This window comes from Schistocerca cancellata, chromosome 4 (genome assembly GCF_023864275.1).
Source record: "Schistocerca cancellata isolate TAMUIC-IGC-003103 chromosome 4, iqSchCanc2.1, whole genome shotgun sequence".
Taxonomy (NCBI): domain Eukaryota; kingdom Metazoa; phylum Arthropoda; class Insecta; order Orthoptera; family Acrididae; genus Schistocerca; species Schistocerca cancellata.
In genome coordinates, this window is record NC_064629.1 from 791,830,070 (window position 1) to 791,851,042 (window position 20,973).

Below are 20,973 nucleotides of genomic sequence, written 5' to 3' on the forward strand. Positions count from 1 at the left end.
TCACCATCTGTACTATACTGTAGCAGTTTCATCGAGCTACGTTACTTGCAGTGACACATCATGCGAAAGCTACTTTCGCCCTTAAGTTTTCAACATCAGTGCATGTTTCCTGAAGAGGGGCAGTTGCCTTTTCAGTAGTTGGAGGGGACAACAGTCTCGATAAGCCAATTTGGCCTTGTGTTGCCATGTTGGCCCTGCAGAAGGTTTAAAGCACGAGGGAACTGTAGCACCTTTATTTTCCGAGTACTTGCAGCTCTACGTAATGACGACTGCGTCCCACTGGGTAAAATATTCCCGAAGTATAATAGCCCCCATTCGGGTCTCCGGGCAGGGACTACTCAGTAGGATGTTGTGCAAAGTAAAAACGAAACTGACTTTTAGGCAGTCGGTACTTGGAATGTTGTATCCATTAATCATGTAGGTTGGTTAGTGAACTTGAAAAGAGACACTAATATGTCAAAGTTAGATATAGTGGGAATTAGTGTAGAGCGGTGACAGGATGAACGGGATTTCTGCTCTGGTGATTATCAACAATATTCAAATATAGATATGAAGGAGTAGGTCTAATAATGAATGTGAGTAAACTACTATTAACAGCTAAATGTACGGACCATTGTAACCAAAATACAAAACCATAACCCACGGCGGTAGTACAAGTATACACTCTGTTCAAAAATATCCGGACATCTCCTAGTGGACATTAATATAGGATGTGAAATGAAATGTCGTGTGGCTAGGGCCTCCCGTCGGGTAGACCGGTCGCGTGGTGCAAGTTTTTTTGGATGACGCCACTTCGGCGAGTTGCGCGTCGATGGGAATGAGATAATGATGAAGACAACACAACACCCAGTCCCTGGGCGGAGAAAATCTCCGACCCAGCCGGGAATCTAACCCGGGCCCCTGTGCATGGCATTCCGTCGCGATGGGCTACTCAGCTACCGAGGCGGACAATATGGGATGTGTCCACCCTTCACCGCTGGAGACACTTTCAATGAAGTGTCTGAAAGGTGAAGATTAATTAACTAAGCCGGCCGGAGTGGCCGAGCGGTTCTAGGCGCTACAGTCTGGAACCGCGCGACTGCTACGGTCGCAGGTTCGAATCCTGCCTCGGGCATGGATGTGTGTGATGTCCTTAGGTTAGTTCTAAGTTCTAGGGGACTGATGACCTCAGAAGTTAAGTCCCATAGTGCTCAGAGCCATAATTAACTAAATATCACTGAAGGAAAAACTGTGACCAGCAGCCCTTTTTGGCGAAATGATTTACTTCAGAGTAACTAGTTTAGGAGCAGGGACCATCGTCAACGGCATGGACTACACACTTTTGTCTCAAGGAAAAGTTTTGGTTTATACATTAAAGCATAGAAATCGGCTTCAAATGGCTCTGAGCACTATGGAACTTAACATCTTAGGTCATCAGTCCCCTAGAACTTAGAACTACTTAAACCTAACTAACCTAAGGACATCACACACATCCATGCCCGAGGCAGGATTCGAACCTGCGACCGTAGCAGTCCCGCGGTTCCGGACTGCAGCGCCTAGAACCGCACGGCTACCGCGGCCGGCGGAATCGGCTTCATTGACATGTGACATGACGAACCACGAGCTAGACAACATCCCCTGCCAAAGTGAGACATGATAAGTGCATTATCCGGGCAGGGAATAATAGTGCGAAAATTTGAATTTAGTTGTTGCACTTTCTGGTAGAATTTGCGGAACTTTGAACTGGTGTAAGCCTGGTACATCGCCAAGCGAACTTTCGTATTGGACATCAGATTAAACGTCGACGTCAGTGTCGAGGTGATTCGTGGGCGGCGTGGGAAGGGGCAACTTTGAACGGGACATGGTGTCGGTGTGAAGTATTTTCTTCCTACTGCGATCAAGAACACAAGACCTCGTCTCCGCTCTCCTTGTCTCCCTCCCTGTTTCTGGAAAGCACTTTTCAGAGAGGATGAAATGTCCAGTCACGAAGTTTCTTGCAGGAATAATTGCTTTGTGGCACGAATGAAACATTCTGTTTTTTGGTGACAACTCAGTGACTTCGTTCAGACACGCGACATTTCTCAATTTTTTTTCCCAGCGTGACCTCCCAGGCATTGGCGATCGCTGTTCACGTCTTAAAAAGCCCTGAGGCGGAACTCGTCACGCTCATTATGCGCGCCAAGAATTCCCATCTGTCTGGGAAAATGCGCACAGCACAAGAAACAATTGTAACATTAGTAAGCGTTCGCACGTGAGAGCAGACTGCCAAGAAAAACTATGACCTGCTTGAAACCAGTCAGAAGTGGTGAACAGTGGCTTGCATGAGATCATCTGACTTTTGAAGACGTCACCTGCTAGACCTATGGCTGAACAGATTTCAGAATAACACGAGTTGAAACCGTAAAACCATTATACAATTATCTGTTGATTACTCTATTCCAGGAATTAGCCAACACCACCATTAAAAAAAAATAAGGAGACTTGGATGACAATAGTATCCATCACGCAATATAAATATTATAGTGATTTTTAAGGTTTTATTGAAAGCCCAGCATTTCAGATATTCAAGTAAGAAAAAAGACTAGCCATGAGTCAGTCACGAAAGCTTTAAATGCACGTGACTTCTGTAATCTATACTTACCACAAGCCCTAATAAAATTTATGTTTGGAATACAAGTAGGTCAGTGAAAAACTGATGTTAAAACAATCCAAATCGCTTGAATAATAATAAAAACGGTGTTAAACTTACTTAAGATCCGTTTTTAACAAAACTCGCCGTAGTTCTGTTAGAAGCTATGACAAAAATTGTCAGATAGTTTCGTTTTTACTCCCGTTAATTGTGAAATTATCATCTAAAACAACTAATAAATTTGACCTGGTAACAAAGTAAAAGAAACTAATCTGTTTTTCATCCATTTGTAGTTTAGCACAGATTTAAATTTAGTGTAACGTCTTTTTATCTAAATCGCAAAATTACAGCGATGGTGAAAAGACCAGTTATTACACAATTTAATTAAGTTATAAATCACGATAAAATCGATGGTATATCGCATACGAATGTTTTTCTTAACATTAGTTTGTGAAATACGTGGCCATGAAAGTCGACACGCGAATTTCGCTCGGATTGCAGTGTCTTTCAGACAGTATCATTCAGACAGTATCAGAAACAAAACTTTTACCGGGTTAATCTGGGGTTAATAGATTTGAACTTAGCATTAGTCGGCGTAATTACATTACAGTTGCTAGTCTGAAATTTTTGAGGCCAGGCCAAAATCTTAAAAATACTAAGGTGACGAATGCGCATTCAGTACTTTAGTTGCAGTGAAGAACGTGTCGATTTATAATTGTTGCAGGAAATTTGAAATATTCGGCATGCGACATAATTATTCTCTTGTATGTCAAGTAGTAGGATCAAGGAACATTGCTGTAGTGACTGAGTAGCTCTACAAGTTTATGACTATACTAAATTTGAAATAAGGTGTAATGAACTCAATCTTTATTGAGTATGTCAAACGGAACTCATTCAGTTATGTTCTAGTAATTGTTTCGATGAAATACACGGAGAATTACAAGCCATTTTAAGATTACGCCACTATAATGATTAATTTTGCGGAGGTTTTCCTAGACAATTAATGGAAGAGGTAGAACTCTAATGCCTGCATCAGTGATGAAACGGCAACGCACCGGCGGTAGACAGGAATGAAAATCAGTACATTACGCCTACAATGCACAATGTTGGCAAGCCTCCTGCCCATACCGTTTCTGTAGATCCCATCTCTCGCAGTCTACTGACGCATTGCAAAAAACAGTTAAGTCCACGTCTACACTAACGGAATGCGTTTAGGTAGGTAACATATTCCAGTGATTAACATTACAAGATCACAGGTTAACGTAAGCGTGAGATAAGCCATCGCAAATGTGAAATGCTGGCACATTAGTAACCGGTGTAGTCACCAGAATGTTGAATGCAAGCATGCAAACGTGCATGCATTGTGTTTTACAGGTGCCGGATGTCTGTTTGTGGGATGGAGTTCGATGCCTGTTGCATTCAGTCAGTCAGTAGAAGGACGGTTAATGCTCTTTGTGGATAATACTGGAGTAGTCGCCCGATGATGTCCCATCTGCGGTCGGCTGGAGGCAGATCTGGAAATCGTGCAGGCCAAGGCAACACGTCGATACTCTGCAGATTATGTTTTGCTACAACAGCGGTATGTGGGCATGTGTTATCCTGTTGAAAAACACCCTCTGGAATGCTGTTCGCCGGCCGGTGTGGCCGAGCCATTCTAGGCGCTTCAGCTTGGAACCGCGCCACCGCTACGGTCGCAGGTTCGAATGTGTGTGATGTCCTTAGGTTGGTTAGGTTTAAGTAGTTCTAAGTTCTAGGGGACTGATGACCTCAGATGTTAAGTCCCACAGTGCTCAGAGCCATTTGAACCATTTTTGAATGCTGCTCAGGAATGGCACCACAACTGGTCGAATCACCAGGCTGAAGTACAATTTCGCAGTCAGAGTGCGTGGGATAGCCACGAGAGTGTTTCTGCTGTCATGCGAAATCACACACCAGACCATATCTCCAGATGTAGGTCCAGTGTTTCTATTGTGCAGACAGACTGGTGGCAGACCCTCAACTGGCTCTGACGCAGAACCAGGTTTCATCAGAAAACACAACAGACTTCCACCCTCCCTCACACGAGCTCTCACCTGACACCGATGAAATCGCCAATGGCGGTGGTTTGGCGTCAGAGGAATGCACGCTACAGGACGTCTGTCTCGGATCTGTTCTTGAAGTAACCGACCTGTAACAGTTCGTTGTGTCACTGTGGAGCCAACTGCTGGTCAAACTGCAGCTGCAGATGCAGTACGATGTGCCAGAGCCGTCTGTCGAACACGATGGTCTTCCCTCTCGGGAGTGCCACGTATTCGTCCGGAACCCGGTGTTCTTGCGACCGTATTTCTCGTGACTACCGCTGCCAGCAGTCACGTGTAGTGGCTACATGTCTGCCTAGTCTTCCTGCAGTCTCGCAGAAGGAACATTCAGCTTCTCGTATCCTTATTACACGACCTCGTTCAAACGCAGTGACGTACTGATATTGGCGTCTTTGTCGTCTTAAAGGCATTGTTGGTTAGCATCAACTTACCACGTCCAATCTAAAAAGTAACTAACGCTCACGACTGTTACAGTGTGTATTTAAAGCAAACCTGATTTACATCATGTTAGTGGCGTTACTAGCGCCAATATTATGCGACTGCCGGCCGCGGTGGCCGTGCGGTTCTAGGCACTGCAGTCCGGAACCGCGGGACTGCTATGGTCGCAGGTTTGAATCCTGCCTCGGGCATGGATGTGTGTGATGTCCTCAGGTTAGTTAGGTTTAAGTAGTTCTAAGTTCTAGGGGACTGACGACCTCAGATGTTAAGTCCCATAGTGCTCAGAGCCAAGCCATCTTATGCGACTGGCTACAATATAGCAGGTCAGCAACTGGAAGCAGTTAATTCCATAAATTATCTGGGAGTAGGCATTAGGAGTGATTTAAAATGGAATGATCATATAAAGTTGATCGTCGGTAAAGCAGATGCCAGACTGAGATTCATTGGAAGAATTCTAAGGAAATGCAATCCGAAAACAAAGGAAATAGGTTACAGTACACGTGTTCGCCCACTGCTTGAATATTGCTCAGCAGTGCGGGATCCGTACCAGATAGGGTTGATAGAAGAGATAGAGAAGATCCAACGGAGAGCAGCGCGCTTCGTTACAGGATCATTTAGTAATCATGAAAGCGTTACGGAGATGATAGATAAACTCCAGTGGAAGACTCTGCAGGAGAGACGCTCAGTAGCTCGGTACGGGCATTTGTTGAAGTTTCGAGATCATACCTTCACCGAGGAGTCAAGCAGTATATTGCTCCCTCCTACGTATTTCTCGCGAAGAGACCATGAAGATAAAATCAGAGAGATTAGAGCCCACACAGAGGCATACCGACAATCTTTCTTTCCACGAACAATACGAGACTGCAGTAGAAGGGAGAACCGATAGGGGAACACGAAGTACCCTCCGCCACACACCGTCAGGTGGCTTGCGGAGTATGGATGTAGATGTAGATGCAGAAGGATAAAAGCATGGCATAGGAACTTTCTAGAGATTGAAAACGTGTGTAAACCGTTTGGAGAAAGACAGCGTATTTCTAGTGAACTGACAGACGATGCTCACCAAAATGTTCTTGCACAGCCTGAGGAAGTCGATTCGAGAAGTTTTGTAACTGCACAGCAGCGTAACTGTGCTTAATGCCCTCAAAAAGCACCTGCTGCGGTGATGTGAGAGTCCGGTAAAAGATGTTGCCAACACAAACCACAGAGATGCAACTTCCTGAGACGTGTTAACCACACTGCAGAACCAACGATTTCCTGAAAAACTTCGTTTTCCGATGAGGCCAAATTTCTGGAACTGGTTTTGGACATGATGCCCGTATAGGGATGCCTGTGATGTTCACGGACACATGCGGGATAGTAAAAAACATTATGTCATATCCCTTGATTTCTTCTTCTCAGGTTATATCAAGGACTGTGTTGAGACCACTGAAGTTTGTGCTCTTTATTATTCCGGGGGCCTGACTATCGACGTTATCTACATCATCGCTCCCGAAAAATTCGACCAGGCGTCGGTGAAAACTGGAAAGGATCTCTACAGCCTTCATGTAACGAAAGAAGACCACGATGAAATGCTATGATTTACGGGAAACAAAAATTTGGTGCCCTATGAGTTGTGTGTAATAGTAATAGTTTCCTAAATTTATTAGTTTGAACACTAGAACTCAATTAAATAAGTTGTTTGTAAGTATAGTTGCTACAACAGAATGGAACTACCAGTACACTAATTAAAAAAAAGTTATGGTCACGCTGGGCAGAGTTTATACCTGACAACCGGAGTAAATTAATAATGGGTTCCTTTTACCGACCCGACTTGAATGATACAGTTGGTGAACAGTTCAAAAAAAGAAATCTTGAATCCCATTCCAAATATGACCCCATTGATACAGTTATAGTTGGTGGTGACTTCAATCAACCAACGATATGTTGACGAAAATACATGTTTAAATTCGGTGGTAGGCATAAACCAGCGTTCTAAATCGTAGTGAATGCTTTTTACGAAAAGTATTTTGTACAGTTAATTCATGAGCCCACTCAAAGTACAAATGGTCTCGAAAATCTACGTGACCTCTTAACTATAAATAATCCTTAGCAAACAGGGAGTATCATGACTGATAGAGGTTCTAGTGGTGACAAGGTTCTGATAGCGAGACTGAATATCATAGCATTCAAACCCAACAAAAATAAATGCAAAATACATCTATTTAAAAAGTAGATAAAAATTCCCTTGAGGCCTTCCTAAGAGACAGCTTCCATTCCTTTCAGTCTGAATATGTAAGCGTACACCAGACGTGGCTTAAATTCAGAGAAAGAGTATCAACGGCTATTGAGAGACAAATACCAAATAAATGAATAAGAGATAATTCTGATCCGCCATGGTACATTAAACAGATCACAACACGGTTTCAAAAGCATGCCAAATTTAAAAGAACGTGGAACCCTCAATATTGGTGAAGGTTTCCAGAAGATCGATATGTAACCCAACCTTCAATGCGATATGTTTTTGATACATTCCACGACGAAAGTCTATCTCTAAATGTGGCAGAAAATCCAAAAAGATTCTGGTCGTACTGCATATAAAACCTGTAAGTAGGCTGTTAAGTTTTTATGTTGGTAACGCCACGTAGTGCTCTGTATGAAAATCGCTGACTGCGCTGTGTGCAGTCTGTGGCTGGTTGGACCCATTGTTGGAATATTTGGTTGTGTAGTGTTGGGCAGTTGGATGTGAACAGCGCGTAGCGTTGGGCTGTTGGAGGTGAGCCGCCAACAGTGGTGGGTGTGGGCAGAGAGATGCCAGTTTTCAGAGCGGACGATCTGGACGTTTGTCCGTCAGAAAAAGGAAATTTGTAAGACTGCATGTCATGAACTGATATCTAAATATATTATGACTTTTGAACACTATTAAGGTGAATACATTGTTTGTTCTCTATCAAAATCTTTCATTTGCTAACTATGCCTATCAGTAGTTAGTGCCTTCAGTAGTTAGAATCTTTTATTTAGCTGGCAGTATTGGCGCTCGCTGTATTACAGTAGTTCGAGTAACGAAGATTTTTGTGAAGTAGGTGATTCATGAAAGGTATAAGTTATTGTTAGTCAGGGCCATTCTTTTGTAGGGATTATTGAAAGCCAGGCTGCGTTGCGCTAAAAAATATTGTGTGTCGCAACAGGGGAGAGAGCGCCAGGGCTATGATACATGAACTGGGGTGGAAGTCATTAAAACAATGGAATTTTTCGTTGCGGCAGGATCTTCTCATGAAACTTCAATCACCAACATTCTCCTTAGAGTGCGAAAATATTTTGTTGGCGCCCACCTACATAGAGAGGAATGATCATCACAATAAAATAAGAGAGATCAGTGCTCTCACAGCAAGGTTTAAGTGTCCGTTTTTTCCGCACGCTCTTCGATGATGATGATGTTTGGTTTGTGGGGCACTCAACTGCGCGCGGTTATCAGCGCCCTTACAAAGGCTCTGAGCACTATGGGACTCAACATCTTAGGTCATAAGTCCCCTAGACCTTAGAACTACTTAAACCTAACTAACCTAAGGACATCACACACACCCATGCCCGAGGCAGGATGCGAACCTGCGACCGTAGCAGTCCCGCGGTTCCGGACGGCAGCGCCAGAACCGCACGGCCACCGCGGCCGGCGCGCCCTTACAAATTCCCAACTTTGGCGCAGTCCAGTCTCGCCACTTTCATGAATGATGATGAAATGATGAGGGCAGCACAAACATCCAGTCATCTCGAGGCAGGTGAAAATCCCTGATCCCGCCGAGAATCGAACCCGGGACCCCGTGCTCGGGAAGCGAGAACGCGACCGCGAGACCACGAACTGCGGACGCGCGCTCTTCGAGAGTGGAAAGGTAGAGAAAGAGCTTGAAGGTGGTTCAATGAACCCTCTGCCATGCCCTTAATTGTGAATTGCAGAGTAATCATATAGATATAGATGTAGTTAGGGAATAAGCTGATCGCAACAGATTAACGTAACCTAGTTGCAGCTTATGAAGTATATGGCAAAGGTCATATAAGAAAAATACACTTGAAAACAAAATTTAACTTCAATTTTCGAATTATTTAAACACTACTATTTACACCGTCAAGAATATTTTAATTTTTAGTAAAGCACTACCATGTGGGAGCACCACGTCTCCGTTCCTGAGAAACAGCGAGCGACCGTAAGGGCCGAGAGGACGACACTGAAAACAGTACACAAATCCAAAAGTAATCCAAAACGTGAAAGCCAAGAATCGGCCAAAGCATGCAAACAAACCGAGAAAAAATCAAGATCAAGCGAGTAACTAGCGAAACTAATGTCGGAGATCGGAAAGCTTCGAAAATGTCAACGTAAATGGACGAGGAAAATGCGCATACTTTCCTCCTAGCTTGCGGTGACAGAGGGTCTTGCCAGTCGACGCGAAGTGCACACGGTCTGCAACAAACAACTCTGAATGGCCAACCCTGGTGTGACCATCTGTATCTGAGTCTGGCGAAGATTATAAACATTGTCACTGGACTAGCTAAAATCACAAATACATGCGGTATGTGCTGTCTGAATTTAAATTTGGTTCGCACCTGGCTCAACTTAATGCTCTTACCAGATATTAGCTTCATGCGCCATAAAAGTTACTAACGTTTACTACAACAGTGCAAAAGGTTGAGTTTCAACTCGTCGTTGATGGAATACGAAACAGATATACACAAACAGACATATTAAAAGCAATAATTAATAAATCAAACAGTAAAATAATTACCATAGCTTCAGTTTTATTTCTGTCATTTCGTTTAATCAAAGTTTTCTACAATTTTTTATAATATTAGATCTGTATACTTTCTGACAGTTTAAACTAACAATTTGTAACTGCAGCCTTATCCGGCAGATTGTCATTCTTATTAAATATAGGGTCACATCGTTTCAATTTTTAATGTTTTCTTGAGACTTGCTTAAATATTCATGCAGTTCAGATTTCGAAATCTAATAACTACTGCCAACAGAGTAACTGTATGTCAGCAAATGAATTTCAGTGGCCTCTTTTGTTTATTTAAACCTTTTAATGAATTAGTGGCAACAGTAACTAACAAAAACATTAGGTGTTTTTTTTTCTTATTGCCACTAGTGGCAACAGGAGTAGAATGTCAAACCCCGTGCATCGTAGATTAAATACACTTGTCTTCCATAGATCCGAAATGAGGAGATCCTAAAGGATGTAGAGCGTGTCACAAACACTTGAAATGTTGGTGTCCCCTGACATAGACACATTTCTCCCTTAATAGTCGCTTTCAGATTTCTATGACTCAAAGTATCATTTAGCAACACACATATGTATTCATTTCCTTATCCACTTCTGCTGCAGAGAACATAAGCTACCTAAAAAACCAAAGATGTTATAGAAACTTGTTAGAGGGAGAGCAGTGCAGTGAACGGAGTTGTTGAGGACTACCATAATAGAGTTCCCTCAGACGATCACTTACAGGCTGGTCCCGGCGGAGGTTCGAGTCCTCCATCGGGCATGGGTGTATGTGTTTGTCCTTAGGATAATTTAGGTTAAGTAGTGTGTAAGCTTAGGGACTGATGACCTTAGCAGTTAAGTCCCATAAGATTTCACACACATTTGAACACTTTTTGATCACTTACAAAATAAATGAATGAAATACGGAAAGCTGCGTCCTGAGCTCCAGTTCGTTTTCAGCACTTGTCTACACAAATACTAGGATAATTTAACAATTACGTAATTAATAGTTTTCATAAAGATGAAAAAACAAGGCAGACAATACAAGACTTTATATGAGTCACTAGCAGATAGACTGTAGATTCTTCTGAAATAGAACACCTTTAGGTAAAAGAAGCTAATATGGAAATTTCAGAATTATTCGCAAATAAACAAGGCTTTAAAAATTATTCCATATTTTTAGAAGTGGTAGTAGGGACTAAAGCAAGAAAAAAATATTCAGTGAACGTAGGATCTAAAATGTAGGTTTTAAGAGCTATGAACACTTTTTCATCTTCGCTAATGTGAAACGCATTTAGTTTATCGGAAATTCTTTGATATCACGTACGACGTGCAGAGTGCAATAAATGAATGAGAAAACTGCGGAACAGCAGAGCTTATAAGGTTATTTGCTTGCTATTACATGCCGACGCACTTGTGACTCATTGCTAAGGAGGTGCTCAGTATGATGTCAATTCATAGTAAGGGATGATTCTGTAGAACTTAATGGACCACGCACACTCTGAAAAACTCCAGGTTGGTCACGGACGCCGTGGAAGGCATTAATGACTCATTCCGGTAGTGTTTGTATATGGTTAATAGGGCTTGCATGCACGAAAATGTCTCCACAACCGAAAATCCAAGGTATTAAGATTGGGGGACACGCTGGCCTACAAACGTTAAATGTGTGTTTGTGAAGTGTTCTCGGACTTACATAGAAACTGGGTTGGTGCTCCATCATACATAACGACATCTCTTGTAATAGTTCTTCCTCTAGCAGGAATGTGTCCTAAATTTTTTATTGCATTCTGCAGTTCGTTCGCAAAATCAAACCGCTTGCAGTAGAAGAGATGTGTTTCACAGTAGCGAAGATGAACAAGTGCTCATAGCTCTCAAGGTATGCGTTTTACAGCAAATGTTTACTAGACTTTTTTTCTTGTTTTGCTCCATACTATTACCTCTCAAAATTCGGAAGAACTCTTTTTACCACACTGTATATTGTCGTTTAATAGCAATGATCTGTTACTCATCGCCGGGGAAAAGACTGAAGAAGCAAAATTTAAGACTTAAGTAACTGAGGAAAGATTGGCTTGTGAATGTAGCTTACCTATGCTCGACGGTTCCAGCCGTGAAGATGAAACTTAGTCCAGTAATTACGTGAAATATGATCGGTACAGTTATGTATATGAAGGTAAAGGCTTGGTATTTTCCGAAACGTCCTAACTCTTCCAGTACCTCATCGAGTTCATACGCCATTTCAGAATCTGGAAAACAAGATAAAAATATCTTAATAAACAAAAAATGACAAGAATCCTTAAACTTTTTCATGACCACAATATTTTAAAAAGATATAGAGTTATGAAGCCTGTACGTGTTTCCAGAGGGATGACTTTCTTTAGATGATACAACTCCCAATAAATTATCCGGAAGAGATTTACGACAATTTGATGAGTTACGGATACTCACAACATTAAAGAAACTGTGTACGAAATACGTATGTAACCGTCAACTAGAGAGAGTCTTAATACATTTCTCATAGTTGCCATATGAAGTCATTTCTTAATAACTGTGTCTTATTTTTTACATAAATACGAAATATACTAAGAATAGATACTAATTCGCTTCATCAGCAATGGATTTACTGTTTAGCTCCAAATTTTTTTAATAAACTGTGAAATACTACAGAAATTCTTTAATGTCAAATCGCAGTGACATTTTCCACAACTCTCACAAAACAATTTCTTCAGTCGTAGAATGTTATGTATCTGAAATGGCAATTGACTTTACCATAGAATCAACAGAAAATCAGTGGGATTATACCATTCTCACTAAAGTAATAATACTCATAACAAAAACAATATATCGTAAACTTTCTTCTGTTGTGATGCACATCTGTTTTACTTCACAGCGTAACTTTCATCCTTATCAACATGAAACTGTCGGCAAAACCTGGCAAGAACTCACCTGCTTTTCAGACTGAGAATGATATTTTGTTGCGAATATCACAAGGCCAAAGAAGGAAGTAAAGTTGGGGTTCAACTCCTCATCGACGATGAGGTTATCACAGACAGATCACGAGCTCAGATTTGACAATAAAGTTTCTTTTGCCAGACAAAATAAACTGACGATTTCGTATTTTGAAATTGAGCGCTGTTATATGATAATGTGATTCTTTCGTTCTGCATTGCGAAACAGAGAGAAGGATTTCGATTTACTTTTCCAAAATCTCTTTTCATTTCCGTCACATGCCTTGATGGACATAAATAGTGGCCCTTCCTCTTGCTTTGGGAAACGCTTAAATAAAATTATCTGTAAATACTGTGCCAGCAGCGATGGTGTGAGAAAGAGCTCGTGGAGAGTGCTCGTTGATCGCTCTCCCTGTAACCTTGCGCTGGTCAAAGGAGGACGTCCGTCTGGAAACGCCGCTGTCGAGTGCATTCGTCCGCTGGCCTTGGCTGCGGGGGGTACCAGCTCACGTCGCTTCAGTGCCAGACTTGGCTGTCAGTACAGTTTTCAGCTTATTGACATGTAACTAGCAATATGTCGTGATTATTGAAAGCCAGAGGCATACCACGCACGAAACTGGATCTCAGGCTTATCGTGACTAGGCGCATAAACCACTTACATCATACCGACCAAAATTTCCAAAGTGTCTGATGTTCCCCCCTATTATTTCCGAACACTACATCCAGAGGAACGTACGCGGGATATGAGAAGAGGATCAGTGGGGGCTAAGACGTGGTGGGAAGGCTGAGCTGAACCAGCACTCAGGAATGTTAATATCCACGGAAATATTGATATCAAGGAAATAATTTCAGTAATACACCAAGGGGGAAACTTTGGTGGCACTAAATACTGAAGGAAAGGATTCCTTAAATGATAAGGAACAAAAATGGTCAGATGGACACCAGGCTGGAAATTGTTTCCAAGGGTGGTGCACCTTAGTACACGGATTTCTGTCATTCATTCTTCTCACAGTTGAGGCTATCTTCACGGGGCAGTATCGTCAAACTTCACAACAGCCACCAGTGAGCTCATGAGAATTCCCACGGTATGGTGGCAACAGACCATCAGCACCGGTTCAGCATCAGTACGTGGTCGGGGATTATTGACAACCGCCTCGTGGGTCCAGCCGCCCTTCCACAACGTTTCACAGGAGAGGAACATCTGCAGTTACTGCGGATACCCTTGCTTCTCCTACGCGAAGACGTGCCTTTGGTGGTAAGGAGGTGGTTACTACATGACGGTGCTCCAGCTGACTGGCCTTTTGAGTGTTGAGCTAAAACATTAGTACAGACAGAACGTTCCCACTTGCTTGGCGTGTTCGAATGTGCACTTTCAATCGTTGAAATCTACACTGTCAAAGATCTTCTACCTTCTTCCCGAAGTGGGCGTGCCTTCCATGGAACAGATTTTCGGACATATGTACATATAATCTCTTTTTCTCTTTTTCCTCTCAGGGACCGTTTTCTGCAGGTTCTCCCCATTCACTAAAATCATCCTGTATATAGGAATACCGGACCCGTTTTGTGACAGGACTCAAGCTTTAGCAGATACAACTCAGCACGTCGTTCCTAACGAGGCGAAATCATGAGATGTAAAAGTAACTTCTGGAGCACTCGAATGGAGTGTTGTGTGGTAGTTACTATTCATCAAATAACGTGGTGGGTAATGATGACAGCTTCTTAAGGGTGTTAGAAGATGATGCTATTGTATATTGGAAAGCTGCATCACCAGAAATTGTAGCTAAATTCAGAGAGACTTGTAAAGGATAAACGTTAGGTGGAAGTAAAGGCAGTTGACTCGTGTTGCCAAGGGTTGGTTCGACTACACTGCATAAGTTTCGCTGGGAAGCCCTTGCACATCCTGGGCACAATCATGGTTCCGTAGACAACTGCAGAAATTTTCCCATGAAGGCATTGACTATCTTATCTCAGAGTGAGATAAATGTATTAACAGTTATGGCGATCACTTCTGAAATAATAAACGGTTTACTTTTTTTTCATCTGCCTCATTTTCACTTGACTGCCCTTCATATGAACCGTTGGATACAGTCTTGAGCTCCACGAGACATTGCACATAAGTTGCTGCTGTATGTGATAAAGTCGCAACGTCAGAAAGCTGTAGCGAAATACCGGAATGGACCCCTGAGCAAGGGCTTAACTACACTGGGGCAACTGGAAAATAGCCCTGTGGCCCCCGAGAATAAGGGTTCCCGGCTCTCGAAACAGTGAAACAGAAAAAAAACAGGAATAATTAAAATGGGAAAAATTAAAAAATTAGTAAAATTTATCACTCAGGTTAAGTATTTCTCTATGTTAAATTAAAATTCGTTTTGGAAACTTACAGAGCGAATCATGTACCTCCTTTACCCAGGTTAAAGATCAACCTGCATCAGAACTTGTGCATCAGTTTCGTGGGTCTGTAGAACGAAAAGGGACAACGGCCTTGCCGCAGTGGTAACACTGGTTCCCGCCAGATCACCAAAGTTAAGCGCTGTCGGGCTGAGCTAGAACTTGGATGGATGCCCATCCGGTCTGCCGAGCGCTGTTGGCAAGTGGGGTGCACTCAGCCCTTCTGAGGCAAACTGAGGAGCTACTTGACTGAGAAATAGCGGCTCTGGTCTCGGAAACTGACATACCGCCGGAAGAGCGGTGTGCTGACCACATGACCCTCCATATCCGCATCCCGTGACGCCTGCGGGCTGAGGAAGACACGGCGGCCGGTCGGAGCCTGTGGACGGAGTTAACGTTTACACAGAACGAAACGGACTAAGTGGGCAAATTTTGCTGCCAAGGCTGTGACGGATGTGAAGCCTTAAAGATGTATTTGTGCAATTCAAACTGGAAGGATCTACATTACACACTTGGCGCGAATGAATAATCTGCAATATGGAAATAGGCTACCTACTTTGAAATGAATTGTCCTAAAAACTTAACGAGTGTGGGTTAAATGCTCCTAAATGCCTATCTATAAATAGAATCAGCAAATCACGCATAGTAACCATTAAGGGACCAGGAAGATTACAGGGCTAAATCACATTACAAACTGAATTGTAAAAGTCTAAGCAAAGACATTATAGAATAAAAAAAGAGGTATTTTTCAGTCGGTGACGAGGTGATTAGAGCTAGAGCACTATCTCCAATTGGGAAATGATAGGCACATCACAAAAAACCTAAATATGCGAGTTCGGGCGGGAATTTGAATCGTTCTCCCGAATGCGAGTACAGTGTTTTACTACGGCATGTATTTTCAAGAAGAAATTAAATTATTACAGCATCAACATAAAAAGTAAGTTACTTGGAACATAGTAAAAAGTGAGGCAGGAAAGTGAAAACAGAAAAATGAGGAACTTCTTAAAGATAGTTATGAACTGATCAAAGATAGCACCAAAGTTCTGCAGGCTATTAAAAAAGCTTCGTTACACTCAAGCGCCAAAGAAACAGGTATAGGAATGCGTATTCAAATTCAGAGATATGTAAACAGGCACAATGCGGCACTGCGGTCTGCAACGCCTATAGAAGAGAACAAGTGGCTGGCGCAGCCGTTAGATCCGTTACTACTGCTACAATGGCAGGTGTACCGTGAATATCAGGAATCCGGTAACACATCAAATCCCCGACGTCGCTGCGACCGGAAAAAGATCCTGAAAGAACGGGACCAACGACAAATGAAGAGAATCGTTCAACGTCACAAAAGTGCAACCCTACCGCATATTGCTGCAGATTTCAATGCTGGGCCATCAACAAGTGTCAGCGTTCGAACCGTTCAACGAAACATAATCGATATGGGCTTACGGAGCCGAAAGCCCACTCGTGTACCCTTGATGACTGCACGACACAAAGTTTTAATGCCTCGCCTGGGCCCGTCAACACTGACACTGGACTGTTGAAGACTGGAAACATGTTGCCTGCTCGGACAAGTCTCGTTCCAAATCGTATCGAGCGGATAGACGTGTACGGGTATGGAGACAACCTCATGAATCCATGGACCCTGCATGTCAGTATGGGTGGAGGTTCTGTAATGGTGTGGGACGTGTGCAGTTGGAGTGATATGGGACCCCTGATACGTCTAGATACGACTCTGACAGGTGAGACGTACGTAAGCATTCTGTCTGGTCACCTGCATCAATTCATGTCCACTGTGTATTCCGACGGATTTGGGCAATTCCAACATAACAGTGTGAGACCCCACACGTCCAGACTTGCTGCAGTGTGGCCCCAGGAACACTCTTCTGAGTTTAAATACTTCCGCTGGCCATCAGACTCCACAGACATGAACGTTTTTGAGCATATCTAGGACGCGTTGCAACATGCTGTTCAGAAGAAGACATCTCCATCCCCTCGTACTCTTACTGATTTATATACCAGCCCTGCAGGATTCATGGTGTCAATACCGTCAATTCAGACATTAGTCGAGTCCATGCCAGGTCGTGTTGCGGCATTCCTGCGTGCTCGAGGAGGCCCTACACGATATGAGACAGGTGTGTCAGTTTCTTTGGCTCTTCAGTGTTTACAAGTAACATAATTCGAGTGTTAACAGTTTATTAGTTTACGGGCTACATTTTCCAACCAAAAACTTTCCAAAAAGGTTTAATACAGAATGAAATTTTCACTCTGCGGTGGAGTGTGCGCTGATATGAAACTTTCTGGCAGATTAAAACTGTGTGCCGGACCGAGACTCGAACTCGGGACCTTTGCCTTTCGTGGGCTAGAACGAGGCCCGGAATTCGAGTTTCGATACGGCACACAGTTTTAATCTGCCAGGAAGTTTCAAGTTTAATACATTGCGATTGTAGTGTTTTTTGGGAATATTATTCGACGCAAGCAGTTTTGTTAAATGAGCAGATAATTTTCGATAATAGAACTTCCCCAATTCGAAATATTGGTTGAAATTGATTGGCAAGTCGCTAGTGCATAACCGATTGCAAGTGATGATATTATTGTTCGCGACATGCGACATGCAGCGCTCATGTGAGGCTCGTGTCGATGAAAATACAGGGTGATTACAATTAAATTTTCGCTACTGTAGCTTGCGTAGACGGAAAACTATTAACTATATGGGTATCCAACTTTATTGGAATGATGGTCATACTGTGCGCTGCGTGATTGGCATTGTCAGTAATGTAAATGTCATGACTTGCCGTTAGTCGCCGGTACTGGTACTGCGACGTTGGGTTGAAACAAGACACAGTGTGCATTGCAGATGCAGACAGTCAACATGGGTCTGGGTAAGGTGAGCAGAGCTTTACTCTTAAAGCTGTTTCATCTAAACAACAGCCATAGTGCTGCAGCTCTTTTATTTATTTACTTACACGTCAAGTTCCGTAGGATCAAATTGAGGAGCAAATCTCCAAGGTCATGGAACGTGTCAGTTCATGAAATTACGACATAAAAGTAATAAAAATTAATGTTTATGAACCGGGAAGTAAGTCCATAAGATTAAGTAAACGCAATCAACAATACAATAAGTATCAGCTTAATTTTTCGAGGAACTCCTCGACAGAATAGAAGAAGTGACACATGAGGAAACTCTTCAGTTTCGATTTGAAAGCGCGTGGATTACTGCTAAGATACTTGAATTCGAGTGGTAGCTTATTGAAAATGGATGCAGCAGTATACTGCACACCTTTCTGCGCAAGAGTTAAGGAGGTTCGATCCAAATGCAGGTTTGATTTCTGCCGAGTATTGACTGAGTGACAGCTTCTTATTTTTGGGAATAAGCTAATATTGTTAACAAGAAATGACGGTAAGGAATATACACATTGAGAGGCCAATGTCAAAATACCCAGACTCGTGAACAGGGGTCGACAAGAGGTTCGTGAACTTACACCACTTATTGCATTGTGAGCCAAAAATATCCTTTTAGAATGGGAAGAGTTACCCCAAAATATAATACCATACGACACAAGCGAATGAAAATAAGCAAAGTAAACTAATTTTCGTGTCGAAGGATCACTCACTTCAGATTCCGTTCGAATAGTAAAAATGGCAGTATTAAGTCTTTGAACAAGATCCTGAATGTGGGCTTTCCACGACAGCTTACTATCTATCTGAACACCTAGAAATTTGAACTGTTCATTTGCACTAATCATATGCCCGTTCTGTGAAATTAAAACGTCAGGTTTTGTTGAATTGTGTATCAGATACTGTAAAAATTGAGTCTTACTGTGATTTAGCGTTAGTTTATTTTCTACAAGCCATGAACTTAGGTCATGTACTGCACCATTTGAAACCGAGCCAATGTTGCACACAACATCCTTTACTACCAAGCTAGTGTCATCAGCAAATAGAAATATTTTAGAGTTACCTGTATACTAGAGGGCATATCATTTATATAAATAAGGAACAGGAGTGCTCCCAACACTGATCCCTGGGGCACCCCCGACTTGACAGTACCCCACTCAGACCCCACATCACAGCCGTTATCAACAGTGTGAATAATGACCTTTTACTGCCTGTTGCTAAAGCAAGAGGTGAACCAATTCTGAGCTACTCCCTGTATTCCATAATGGTCCAACTTCTGGAGCAATATTTTGTGATCAGCACAATCAAATGCCTTAGTTAAATCAAAAAATATGCCAAGCGTTCGACAGTATTTGTTTAATCCATCCAGTACCTCACAGAGAAAAGAGAATATAGCATTTTCAGTTGTTAAATGACTTCTAAAGCCGAACTGTACATTTGATAGCAAATCGTGTGATATAAAATGGTCAATTATCCATACACACACAGCCTTTTCAACAACTTTTTCAAACACTGATGGCATAGAAATAGGTCTAAAATTATCTAAATTATCCCTTTCTCTCTTTTTATAAACTGGCTTTACTACTGAGTACTTTAATCGCTCAGGAAACTGACTATTCCTAAAGGAAAAATTACAAATATGGCTAAATACAGGGCTAACGTGTGCAGCACAGTACTTTAATATTCTGCAAGACACTCCATCGTAACCATGAGAGTCCTTCGTCATTAGTGATTTAATTATTAACTCAGTCTCCCCCTTGTCTGTATCACAGAGAAGTATTTCAGACATCAATCTCGGAAAGGAATTTGCCAAGAAAGTTATATGACACCCTGTAGAAACAAAATTTTTATTTAATTCACCAGCAATGCTCAGAAAATGATTTTTAAATACTGTACATATATCTGATTTATCAGTAACAGAAATATTTTTGTTGCGAACTGGCTTTATATCGTCGACCTTGTGCTGCTGACCAGACACTTCCTTCGCAACTGACCATATGGTTTTAATTTTAACCTGTGAATTAGCTGTTGTATTTGAATACCACATACTCTTTGCTTCCTAATAACATTTTAAGCACCTTCCAGTACTGTTTGTAATGGGCTACTGTAGCTTGATTGTGATTACTTCTAACATCTTGATATAATTCCCGCTTTGTTCTACAAGATATTCCCATCCCAGTAGTCAGCCACCCGGGCTGCCTATTACTGCTAGTACCCAGTTTAAAAGGTTCTAATGGAAAGCAGCTCTCAAAGAGCATGAGAAATTGTGTTAAGGAAAGTACTGTATTTATCATCTATGTTATCGGCACCATAAACATCCTGCCACTCTTGTTCCTTGACAGGGTTTTAAAAAGTCTCTATTGCTGTTGGATTAACTTTCCTACATAGTTTGTAATTAAATATGACATTTGTTTGGGTACAAAGGCATTTTAATGTTAAAATTTGTGCATCATGGTCTGAAAGGCCATTCACGCTTTTACTAACAGAATGGCCATCTAGTAATGAAGAATGAATAAAAATATTGTCTATGCCTGTGCTACTGTTTCCCTGCACCCTAGTTAGGAAAAACACAGTCTGCATCAGATCATGTGAATTTAGGAGATCTATCAACACACTTTTTCTTGCACCATCATATACTAAATTAATATTGAACTCACCACATATAACTAATTTCTGGTACTTCGTACAAAGTGAATAACGAACCTTATCTGGCTTGAGCAGAAATGCTCTGAAGTCGGAGTTAGGGTTCCTGTAAAAAACAACAATTAGAAGTTTAGTTTCACTAAATTCAACTGCCCCCGCACAACATTCAAATATATGTTCAGTGCAGTGTCGTGATACGTCTATGGACTCAAATGGAATAATGTTTTTACGTACATAGCCACTCCCCCACCCCG

The 20,973-nt window shown here is 42.0% G+C and overlaps 1 protein-coding gene across 2 annotated transcripts in view; it reads right to left on the bottom strand.

The window, feature by feature from the left end:
* Window positions 1-20,973, bottom strand: part of LOC126184680 (organic cation transporter protein-like) — a 230,848-nt gene that overhangs the window by 146,463 nt on the left and 63,412 nt on the right. For both annotated transcript variants that reach the window (XM_049927171.1, XM_049927172.1), the window contains exon 2: window positions 11,938-12,094. In XM_049927171.1, the coding sequence (XP_049783128.1) occupies window positions 11,938-12,086 (149 nt within the window). In that variant the 5' untranslated portion in view covers window positions 12,087-12,094. The remainder of the gene's footprint in view (window positions 1-11,937; window positions 12,095-20,973) is intronic.